We start from the raw sequence: 13,226 nt of genomic DNA on the forward strand, positions 1-13,226 counted from the left end.
CCCCCTCCCCGTCCCGGGGGTATACCGGGGATAGCCGGGGAAGTGGACAGTGTTTTTAACTTCCAGATGGCCCCGCAGTGCCGGGTGAATGTGGTGGTTTTGTCCTCGCACCAAAAATAGCGGGGAATGGGCCTTAACCTAAGGTCCCTTGGGTGCTGGAGCATTTAGCGGGGATTTTACCAGCAGTTTGTCCACGCAAGGCGGGGATTTTACCCAGGGTTGGCTGGACCGAAAGTCAAAGTCCCCACTATTCCCTGGACCTGGGGGTGAGGGGGCCATGGTTACAATTGACTTGTGCATTATGATGTTTAATTCATTTGATTTCTGGGCTGTCTGGGCTGTTTATAATTCTATATAAGTATTAAATGGATCTAAGAGCGATGTAGCTTATCGGATTGCTTGCTAATCCTAACTGACCAATAGAGTGAATGACATTAATGATGCATGACCATAAGATTAACTTAAGTTGAGTATTGTATACCAATATACTTAATATAATTAATAACACAACTCGTATGCTTTTTTGTTTTGAAAATTGAAGTCAAATGAGTTACCGGTAATGCATTCAAATAAAAAAAAAAAAATTGGTATCAACCTAAATTGTGCCCCCTTCACAAACTCATGCAATATAAATTTGCACGATTGAATGTCATGACTAAATGAAACACATTGTAAAATAAACATTCCCTAAGAATGTAAATCATTCCATGATTGGCAACTACCTACGCAACTACATTTTCTTTGTTGAATAACTCTTTTAATAGCAAATTCAGTTTTAAATTGAAAGAATTTTATGTGTAGCTGTGATAGAGTTTACAATTATACATCAGCCAACTAAAAAGCTCATTTTTATTATTTTCTTTTTCAGGACGTTTATAATTCTCCCAAATTAAGACTTCTTTGAGTAAAAGGGTTGTGTTATGAAGAGGTTGGCTTAGGTTAAGGTTGGTAGGGTTGGATCAGGGTTGGTTTTTTTTTAGGGTTTTAGGGTTGAGTCAGGGTTGGTAAGGGTTGATTAGGGTAGGTCAGGAGATTGTTAAGGTGGGTCAGGGCTAGGATAAGGGTTGCTTAAGATAAGGGGTTAAGGGTCAAAGTATAGAGTATGTAAGCAATGTTTGGACAAGGAAGGGTGAGGCTATTTAAGGTAAATGTGGGTAGGGTTGGGTAAAGGACAATCAGGAATGATAAGGGTCAGGGTTGGTATAAGGCAACTATTAATTAAGTTTATCATCGCCCCACCCCCTCTTTTTCCTGCCTCCCCATAAATTTTCTTAACTGAAATAAAAATGTTGCACTAGGTTCTGTATTTGCGTATCTGTCCAGTACTGTCTGGGAACAGCGATTAACATTCAAACTTATGGCGTTGATGTGTATAGTGTATATAGTCCCTTATCAATATGAAATAAAATGTCACCGCACCGCCCCCCCCCCCCAACATTTAAAAAAAATAATTAGAAAATCTAATAATTAATTGATATTGGCCTACTATGGATTGCTTAGAGTAGGGGTTAACACACTTGTTAATATTGAACATTCTGTTACATGTGTCATCCTTGATGATATGACAGGGTGAATGAATCATTTCAACAGAATGAAACATATGGTATAATCATGGAGAATAAAAACATCATTTACAATAAATACTTGATTAAATAAGAAGGTTAAATGGTTGGGAGCCTGTGTGTAAAATTTCAATGCAATACATGATGTATTTGCTGAAGCGTTGACTTAAAAGTGGTTACATGCAAAACCTTAACCAGAATTTCTATGTTGAATAAAAAGGAGCCAGTATTTGAATTTAATGCAAACTAGAGTTATCTTACTTGGTTATTTAAGTAGATTGGATGGTTGAGTACCATTTTATAAAGTCTCAATGCAATTCATCCAGTAGTTGTTGAGATATTAACCCATGTGTGCTTGCACGCAAAACCTTAACCAGAATTTCTAAGTCAAATAATAAAGGCCTATTATTTGCATTAAATGCAAACTAGAGTTATCTTACTTGCTTAATTAAGTAGGTTGGATGGTTGAGTACCATTTTATTAAGTCTCAATGCAATACCTCAAGTAGTTGCTGAGATATTAACCTATGTGTGCTTGCACGCAAAACCTTAACCAAGAGGTGACGCCGACGCCGAGGCTTGGGCAAGTAGTATAGCTCTCCTTATTCTTCGAATAGTCGAGCTAAAAATATGATTCCATGCAACAGTATAAGAATTCGGGTTTGTTCATCCAAAAGTCTAATTTCGATGACTGGGTATAGTCAAGAAAAAGATGGAAAATTGACACCCGATCCACAAGGCCACAAGGTACTTTTACAAAAGTGGTAGATATTTTGACCTCTTAACAATACATTGATAACATCATGTGATTCTATCAATTATGCAACAACAAAGCTGCAATTAAGTGATTATTAGCGTTGTTAACACTAATTAAAACACTTAATGATTTGCCACAGTTTATTTTGTCACACAAAAAAGGTGCATTTTACAAAAACATGAGTGAGTACCTAAAGGTACTGTCTCACAAAAAAAAAAAAAAAAATTGTCAAAAAATGACATAAACTTGGCATCGATGTGTTCAATGCATTGGAACTTAATTATTGAAGTACCACATAGTTTAAAATTTATTTAAGTTTAGCAGTTATTTCGTATTTTTCCATTAAAAAAAGTTACTGGGTATGTCTACCGGGTAGAATTCATTCCTTATGCGTGATTGGCTAGTCGGCGTTATCACGTGATATTACCGAGGTAGGTTTATAGCTTAATTATGTCACCCTAAATGTGTAAGCCTTGATAGCTCAGTTGGGAAGACACCAGACTTCAATTTTGGAAACGCGGGTTCGAACCCGTGCTCCGACTCATTTTTTTTTAACATTTTGGTATTTTTTTTACAATTTTGACATCAAAGCGTAACACATTTTATGAGATAATTGTCCTGAGATTCGTTACAAAAAAAAACTTTTTTGCCAATCTGTGAGACAGTCCCTTTAAAAGTACCTAATTATTAACACCCTATGTATTTTAGCCATGCAGTGGTAAAACTTCATACATTAAATGCAGATATGTATTTATATTACCTTTTTATTCATTCAATTGAGTTTTGGAGTTGACTGCAACTAACATACTGTTTTAATGAAACCAAAGCTGCCACAATTGATTGTCCAGTTAACGCAGTGGTTAACGCATTCGTTTTCTCACCAAGGATATATGCAGGTTCAATTCATGGCCTGAGCAGATGTGAATTTGGTTAATGATCATCACAATGGTAAAATTGTTTTTCTCTGTGTTCTCCAGGTTCTCAGGTTTCCCAGGCGCCATCATATGACCATTTCTTGCACAACATTGTGTCATCGAGAGTGACTTATATGCACCAGTCAATTGTAAGCATGCCCCCCCCCCCCCCCCCCCCCCCCAGGTTGGAGGGGATAGCTGGGGAAATGGGCCTTGTTTTTACCTACCAGGTGGCTGTGCAGTGCCGGGTGAATGCAGTGGTTTTGTCTTGGCGCCAAATATAGCGGGGAATGGGTCTTATTAGGGTACCTGGTTACCAGCAGTTCGAGATTTTCAGCAATAGTACAGCACTGTTGTTGCTCCTACCCACCAAATCGCTCCTAGGCACCAAATCGCTCCTAGGCACCAAATCACTCCTAGGCACCAAATCTCTCCAAGGCACCAAATCGATCCTAGGCACCAAATCTCTCCAAGGCACCAAATCACTCCAAGGCACCAAATCACTCCAAGGCACCAAATCGATCCTAGGCACCAAATCGATCCTAGGCACCAAATCTCTCCAAGGCACCAAATCGATCCTAGGCACCAAATCTCTCCAAGGCACCAAATCTCTCCAAGGCACCAAATCTCTCCTAGGCACCAAATCTCTCCAAGGCACTCTCCAAGGCACCAAATCTCTCCTAGGCACCAAATCTCTCCAAGGCACCAAATCTCTCCAAGGCACCAAATCACTCCTAGGCACCAAATCTCTCCAAGGCACCAAATCGATCCTAGGCACCAAATCTCTCCAAGGCACCAAATCACTCCTTGGCACCAAATCTCTCCAAGGCACCAAATCGATCCTCGGCACCAAATCTCTACAAGGCACCAAATTGCTCCTGGGCACCAAATTGCTCCTAGGCACCAAATTGCTCCTACGCACCAAACTGCTCCTAGGCACGAAACTGCTCCTAGGCACCAAATCACTCCTAGGCACGAAACTGCTCCTAGGCACGAAATCACTCCAAAGATACTTGATGAAACAGCCCACAAATCTATAATAATACTTCCAACTAAAACTACTACTAAAGGTAAAATCAAATGTATTTACGCTTACCGGATTTTCTGCTCCTGGGTGACCCGAATTTTATCATCCCTTTGAAGGACCGCAAGAATGGAGTTCTTTTCACGCTGTGAAAGCTTCTCCACGACCTCAATGCAAGGATCCATCTTGTTCTCATAGAAACTTGATTTTCAAACTGTATAAAGATTCTTGAGAACTAACTTGTAGCGTCGTACTTTATTCAGATATAATCTTCATTATGAATGACACATCAATAAACTGTGTCTTTTTTCCAATAAAACATACTTTTTTGTCCGGGGAAACCTATATATGCTGGTATATAATATTGTAGTTTGATCTTCATTCACTCAGCTTAACAAACACTGTCAGATTCATCACATACAAGAACTCCATTATATTCCCACTATTTCAAGCATAACTGTTTGTTCACTCGGCAATCTTCATACCCAGGACTGCCAGCTTTATAAAACGAATAATTATAAATAATTCTCGCAGTATATATATGTAGAATACTGATTAATATCCACACATAACAGTTTATCATTAAGTACCGATCTAATTGTCAAATAACGCCTATATACGAAACACACTAATTTTGCACATTATGTTGTTAAGTTGCTTTCAGGGGGAAATGTCATGGTATAATTGACAAGAATTTCGTTACAGGTTACAATGCACTAATAATAATACAACATTCAGCTACAGATTTTGCTCCATTGCACACTGAAGTGGATTATTTTAACATCTTTTCATCAAATATCCCAAACATCCCATTTAGAAGAGCAATTTGAGCGTTACATCCATCATTTTCATATGATACCCTTGGGTTGCAGAGTTACATCCTGAAACGAGAAAAAAATAGCTGTTTGCAACACAGTCTACCCATTCATATAATTGCGTGCATGCAATCGAATACCACAATAATGTCTCCATGCCCATTAAATTTTTGAAAAAAACAAACTTAAAGAGATTTTTTCATTTCATTATTATCTGAATTAAGCCATACAATTTATTGCATTAATACTTCCAGCCTTTTATTGCTTGAACACGGATGCAGGTTACAAATTATTATGGTATGTGACTATATCAATTAATATAATTATTAGCACAGATTTTTTGCAGTATATTAAAGGCCTCCAGCCCAAAATACAAATAATATAGCATAGTTTAGGTGATGTGTAATTGAAGTTTATGCGCGTAGCTGCCAATACGCGAGTAGGCGGCTGAATCCACATGATACTGACAAAAAAATCCAAAGAAAATCAGCCAAAGTTGCAGTATGCATATTTGCCACTACATGATCCTAAAACTATCCATTTTCCAGTACTAAATAAAGATTGCACCATGGTTTTCAAACTTTTCTGAGGGGGCATGCCCCCAGACCCCCCCAGCACAATTATGAATCCACATGAATAGAGGGATAGCTACGCCCCTGAAGTTTTGATTGTAGGTTCAAGTTAATAATGTTAAAAGAACTAATATCATGTATGCTTGAAGAACCAGCTGTCTGGGCAGTCCTAAAGCGCAAGGATCTCCTAGATATTTATTTTATTATATTTATCATGCAAAAAGTTAATACAAATCCACAGTCATGTTTTAAATAATAATATATATACAAAAATATCTCACTCATTCTCGACATAGTTTAATGGCTTTGCAATAAACTTAAAATGTAACAAAGTTTATGATCTTTCATATTTTGAATTTAACGGAAAATATGACAAACAAGTATAGCCAGCACTGTGATATGTTCCATAAAATTCAAAATATGAACCATAATTTTCGTACACACTTACATATTTTGTCACATGTATATGCGATATAGTTTGATAATGTAGATCGCATACAGGAAAAAAAACTGACTTATTTTCTCCATATCAATGCATCTTGGCATTTAAAGAGAAATATCAAATGCCTGCACATAGTGATTTCATTGGCGAACAAAGAAGAGTAAACTGTTCATAACGAAAAAGCCCTTAAGCAATTCCTATGGCAAAACTTTTGCAACCTCATTGGGAGCACTTTTCAACAAAATGCTCAGGCATAGAAAAATTTCTATGTACATAATGCAGACTTTTTTTGAGGGTTGGTGTAATCTGGCTGTATTGCCTTTCTTATTTCTAAAATAAAGCACTCATGCAAAGCAACTTGTTGTTCTGGCAGCTCTTTTACAGTCGTCTCAAATTGTGATCTGCCTACGTTTCAGTAACACAGGGAAATCATGCACAACAGCTATCATTGGTGATGAGAGAAAATTGTTCTTACTGTCAATGCTTATATGATCGGATAAGGTAGGTGGTTCCTCATAACTCAATGATGTTTTGATCTCACATTATACCAGCATGCAGATAAATCTAACACGCATCCAATCACACTCCCTGATCCAAAGAAATGCTTGAAATTTTAATAAAAAAGAGTCAAAAGATGACCACCTACATTTCCTGATCAAAATCAGCTACGACCGTCCCTGAAGCTTTGCGGAACTATTTTCTCGCTTAACCAGCAGATAACAGTTGTGCGCAAATCCCCCCCATCCTCCCCCACCCTTCCTGTGAGTAAGACCTGTTCAGCTTTCTTAAATACAATCTTACTAAAATTTGTACCATTTGTAGCAACGAATTTAACCTTAAGGTCAGGTCATTTTCTATTTCATTTGGGTGAGTTTTCATTACTGAATGGAAACACAACTTTAATGCAAATAACAAACATCATTTCAATCCTTCATAAAACTTTGTTTAATGGACCATGTGAAAGTATTTAAATTCCAACTGGAGATAAATAGAAGTGTAAAAATACTTGTAAACATGTGATCTTCTCAAAAACAGGTTATAAGGTTACATTCTATAAACAAATATTGAACTACTGATCTGGGCTTGAATTCAATAGATTTTATTTCTTATAGACACAACTATTTAAAGCTGCACTCTCACAGATTGATCTTTTTGACAACTTTTTTTTTATAGTCTTTGAATAAGCCAATTTTTGCATAAAAGCATGGAAACCAGTGATATAGAACTGCTGACAAAAGATCAGATATTGAAGTTTGAAAATTGATGTTTTATGGCTAAAAGTGTTACTAATAAATACGCTTGAGAATTTTTTTTATTTTCTTCAGTTTAACCAAACATTTAAGATTTCCAGCCTGGGTGCATGTGTGTTTGGTTCTTGGTCCGGATAAGTGGGGTTTTCTCTGGAAACAATATAGGGTAAGAGCAATGACAACCTGTTTATGCACCAGTCAATTGTAATCACGGCCCCCCAGGTCCAGGGGTATACCGGGGATTGCAAGGGGAACAGGCCGTGTTTTAACCTTCCAGGTGGACTCGCACTGCCGATTGAATGCGTAGGTTTTATCTTCGCGCGGAATAGCGGAGAATCGGCCGTACCTAGGGTCCCTGGGGTGCAGGGGCATTTGGCGGGAATTTTACCAGCAGTTCATCCGCGCTGGGCAGAGATTTTACCGAAGTTGGCTGGACTGAAAGTCAAAGTCCCCGCTATTCTCAGGACCTGGTGGGGCCGTGTTTACATTTATTGACTGTTGCATTACATTGATGGTGAGAGTGTTGTTTAAATGGATGAAGACGCCAAAACTATCTGGGAAAGGTTTCATTCATTTATCAGATTTGGAAAATAGACTCCATTTTGGAACAAATTATAAGGATTAGTGACCCAATATGGAAAAATATGGGGTCACAGTGACCAGGCCTAAACCAATATGGCATTGTGTCTTTCATGTAGGAGACGTAATAGACGATTGTCTAGTGATTAAAGCTGCACACTCTCAAAGATGGAGTCTTTTGACAACTTTTTCTATTTTTTGTCTTAAAATAAGGCAATTTTTCGTAAAAGTGGTGAATTTAAGACTTGCGACAAAAGATCAGATCACAATTTTTAATATTTACGTTCAGAAATTAAAATTTTGTGGCAAAATGCGTTACTAAAAAAATGAGTTTTCTTCCATCGCTCTTTGTGTCTGTTTTTATTGCTTCCCCATAGGTTATAAGGCTTAAAAATTGGGTGGGTGTAAAACATAGAATCAATTTGATATGGCCTTATCTAAGTGGCTTTAAGTGCAATGGCTGTTGACAAATGGTTTGACTCTCAGAGTCTGGGAATGTGTGAGTTTGGGTGATTGTCGCAAAGCTGGACAAGCGGGTTTGATCTTCGGATACCCTAATCACCCAAACAACTAACAAGATGACACTCGACCCCCAGTGTAACATTGTGCATTATTAAATATGCCTTATGAATATATATTAAAGGATAATTAATTGTTTTTCAGTGAAACACTACAATATATTACACTGAGCGTGCACCTAAAAAGCTACATTTCACAATTGCTTTGCCATGAATGAAATCCTTAAACTTTTTAAGTTCACATATTATGTGCAATTTATTGCGATCGTACACTGAATTTCTGATCATTTTGTTATCAAAAGGATATAAAATTACAGCATTTTGAAGTTTTGCAGAAAAGCATGCAAAATTGTACGCGAACATAATATGGTAATGATGTCATTAAAATTGTGTCCTAGCTCTGTGGCGGCTGCATTTTGATTCAGGCATAATATTTTTACTGTTTGAAACATCAATTTCATTTCGCTGTTTAAGCTGCATTCTCGTAAATTGACAGTTTTGATTTTTTCATCTCATGATTATCTCGCTCAATTTGGCATCGATCAGTACCATCAATTCAGTCATATAAGATAACTCGCATTATATATAGAACAGATCTCAATTGTTTGGTAAACTGCCGAAATTTTCATTTTTCTAAAGGCATTTAAAATGTTACACTTTTAACCATAAAACAATTCAGTTTTCAAAAGTGAATGTGAAAATTGCAATCTGCTTTTTTGTCAGCAAACTTGTATCACTGGTTTCCAGACATTTACACAAAAATTAGCTCATTTTAAAAACAAAGAATAAAAATTCTAAAAACAAAGAATAAAAATAAGTTGTCAAAACAATCGATCTGTGATTGAGCAGCTTTAATCTCCATAAACCATAACCAATAATTGTGTAAAAATAAAGAGTAGAAATAACTTAATAAATAGTTGAAATAACTTTTTTCAAAACTGTTGTAATAATTAAGTCCAATGTGATCAAAGATCAAATATCCAAAAGTCTTCATTGAAAAATAGTGAAGCTAACAGCTATTATAGCTGAATGAAAATTCAGAACACAGGTTCAAATATATACAATCATACATCATTAAATTTCTGCTAAAGTAGTACACCTTTACCATAATTTTATAAATCCATTTCGAACAAAATCCAAACATGGGATAACAGCATCATTTTCAAAATATTTCACCATATGAATTGATAAACAGCCATTAAAATATATCCAAGAGGTATAAAATGTGTTACACAAAAGCTGTCATTTTACAAATAATAGCACAGCGGTCCATTTCTGTTATATTGCTGATAATGGTTTAAATCGTGACGTGACGATTTGGCTGTAAAAGGCCCTGAGGAAGATCAACTGGGATATTTAGCAAGTATGATATACAGCTGTTTATAGTGTGTGTAAATTATAGTAAGTTGGTTTTAAAATATATATCATAGAACAGTAAATATTTGCCTACTTCGATAAATGATAAATAAACAAATTAGTTTAAATGTTCGTGAGATAAAAATCATTTCTTTTCAATGAATTTTACTACAATATCAGAAAATGAGATTTCGAGTTTTTTTGATTGTTTATCTATGTTTTGCAATGGCATTGGGTAGTGATGTTCCGATGATCGATTATCAAAAATCGATTGGTTGGGCCTGAAATCGGCGACAATCGATAGTATTTTGTTATAATCGATTATCAAAAAAAAATAAAAAATATTAGTAAATGTTCAGATGTTATCTTTAACAAAATGGCAGATGAAAGCCACAATGAGCAAGTAAAAATGAACTATTTTTTATAACACTTAATTACTTCAATCATAGACATAACGTATATATGCATATAATGATTAAGAGTTTAATAATGTGCATGAATAAAACTTCACTTTAGGTTTTATCTAGTATTTTAAAAAAAACTATTGTACTATCGATAATCGGTTACTTGAGTAGAACTGATTATCGATAGTAAAATTGCAACCGATTCCCAACACTAGCATTGGGACCCAATTACAGTCTAAATTAAAAAGTATATTTTCACAAAAATTGGGCATAAAATAAAACAACCTTCTCATCTCTTTAAACAAGTCAACTTAAACACAGATATGTTAAATTTCAATGAATTGTCTTTAATTCTCTTAAAATTCTAAAAACCCAATATCTAAAAGGGTGTTTTACTTTGTTTCGCTCTTTGAAATATTATACTATCATAATGGTAATTAAATGCCAATGAAATTGTTTGTTTGCTATTTTCACAATTCTAATTAGGCTCAGTGAAAAAGTGGCCCCATTTACAAAGAGGTGGAAAAAAACCCATTGAATTCATTCATTAGAAGAAGTTATAGATTACTTAAAGGTTGAACAGTCTTATTTGATTAAAATGTGATACCAAAAACCTACCCCCCTACCCCCGTTTCCATCGCCCCCACCCCCCACCCCACCATCCCGCTTTCCCATCCTGCCCGGTTTATTTTCTACTATTTTTTTTTCATGTACACTACTTTGTTTAAACATGTATTAATTGCTCTAGTTATTATCAACCTACACCCATGTCTATCATGTTTAAAAAAATTCATTGACATTTCTAGAAATTAATATCACAGCAAGGTAACAGAAAATAATTGTTCATAAATGCCATTTATAAATGGTAAAAAATGAAAAACTGTTATTTTATACATGGACCACTTCATCAAAGCCAGCTGTTCATGATTTATGACATTAATATTTGTTCAACAATACTGCATTTTCATACTGTAACAGATTTTGTGAAATAGTAAATCACATTGCTTTGTAAAAATGCGGTCAGCTTTCTACATTGTGAATTAATATGAATGCATTTATATATAAGTGTATTAATAACTATGTAAAAAATTAAAGCATAAATATATATTTTTGTCATTTTCTTATATGTAGCTAAAAATTAAATAATTATAATTATACGACACTAATTCGTGTTATGAATAATAATTCTTATTTACATATATATATATATGAAGACAATTGTACATGTCTATATTTATGTTTCAATGGCAAACTATGGAATTATTTATCAATCTCTATATAAAAAAATATTCCACATAGATTTTCTGACTGTATTAAAGCTGTGACAGAATTCATGTTTTATTTACATCAGAGATTTTATTTCTAAAAAAAAAATGAAATACCATCAATTTGTATGCAAACAAATTCAAAAATTTAATCATGAAAATAGCACTATACAAATAAAATCCAACACTTATATGAGAATAATTATTTAAAAACACAAATCTTACTTGAAGGGCTTATAACAAATAAATATCACAAATTGACTCACCCATTATCAGTGTGCACACCCATAACTATAGCCCATAATCCTTAAGCCCTGTATGATAATAAACAAAAAAATCCAAACATCCAATACCGAAAGTTTAAATGACATGCATGATCTAGTTACATCAAACCGTGATATCTATAGACGTGGTATTTGATAAAAGGTTTTAAATGGCTTCACCAGCTGTATGTTGGCTGTATATCAACAAGTTTATAAACTGCCAGCAATTTTACAAGCTATAAATAAATAATATAAACTTGTAGAGTAATAAATAAAAAAAAGGTTTTTTTGATGATTTATGTAAAAATCTATTTATATTTATTAATTTATTTATATTTATAAGTTACATGATTTAGAATACAACCTACATTTTCAGCCAATGAAGTAAAGCAGATAGGTAATCATTAAGTTCTAGTCTTAAGCATTAAAAATTTCCACTTTCGCGGGTGTTTAAAGGTCTGCCTAGTTCCAATCATCCGATACACACTCCCTGCATCAGATTTTGCATTGACAATTATGTTAACCAATATTGTAAACCAATTAATGAGGTAGAATTCTAAGACAGTAAAATGACCTGCTACGCTCCCTCTGCCCATTTTTAATCATTAAAATGTTACTTCATGTCATCTAACTATTACATCAATCTCATGCAACAGGCATGCCACAATTCCCTCTGCCCATTCTTAATCATTAAAATGTTACTTCATGTCATCTAACTATTACATCAATCTCATGCAACAGGCATGCCACAATTGTATAGAAATTAAGTGGGAGGTAAACAAATTGATAAAGCATGAGAATGGAAGCTTGTCAAACGGGATGGTGGATGTTCTAGATTATTAAGGCAGCTTAATGTCCAAACAATTAGATATATTTTATGTCACGTTTACAACTCTTGATTTTTAACATTTTTTTTGGCAAATTGTTGAAATAATGCATTTCACAAATCGGCCTCATAATTTATGAGAAAAAAATAATGTGTTGTTTTCGATTTTACTGCAAATAAAAAGTAGGGAAGGTAGGTCAGGATTTTTTTCTTTTCTTATTTTTTTTTAATTTTCAGAATATATTTGTTAGTATATAAGTGTATTTATTTAGTATGTTCATACTTATAACAGTCAATTTTTTTTCTCTCAGTCTGACAGAGTCTGTCAATATCCAAGCTCTGAACCAGGGGCAGATCCAGGAATTGACGTTAGAGGGGGCGTAACTTAGGGGCGCAACATTTTGACATGCGCCCCTCCCTCTGAACCGAAAGTATATGGCATAAACTGTTTGCATGTGGATATAGGGTTACTCAATCAAGAAAATTTTAACAATTCGTAGTCGGGAATGATGCATTATGGGCTAATTTTTTTATTTCCTATATTCGACATAAAGAGTAAACTTGGGCGATTTTAGAGGGGGCACGTGCGGGGTACACCCCCTCTAAATCCGGTAGTGTGAACTGTTTGGAATCAGTTACTGTCTAAACTGATGTAGATTACAGTCCTATAAATTGTTTTT

At 34.9% G+C, this 13,226-nt stretch overlaps 1 protein-coding gene across 3 annotated transcripts in view; it reads right to left on the bottom strand.

Moving 5' to 3' along the window:
* Positions 1–11,801, bottom strand: part of LOC128237352 (uncharacterized) — a 77,148-nt gene extending 65,347 nt beyond the window's left edge. The window contains exons 1-2 of one of the 3 annotated variants that reach the window (XM_052952783.1): positions 11,724–11,801; positions 4,329–5,137 (exon numbers count right to left, since the gene is read on the bottom strand). In XM_052952783.1, the coding sequence (XP_052808743.1) occupies positions 4,329–4,441 (113 nt within the window). In that variant the 5' untranslated portion in view covers positions 4,442–5,137; positions 11,724–11,801. Of the gene's footprint in view, positions 1–4,328; positions 5,138–9,537; positions 9,748–11,723 lie in introns of those variants that run through there. The other 2 variants (XM_052952784.1, XM_052952782.1) reach the window with 2 other exon arrangements.
* Between the last annotated feature and the right edge of the window lie 1,425 nt (positions 11,802–13,226).

This window comes from Mya arenaria, chromosome 6, assembly GCF_026914265.1.
Source record: "Mya arenaria isolate MELC-2E11 chromosome 6, ASM2691426v1".
Taxonomy (NCBI): Eukaryota; Metazoa; Mollusca; class Bivalvia; order Myida; family Myidae; genus Mya; species Mya arenaria.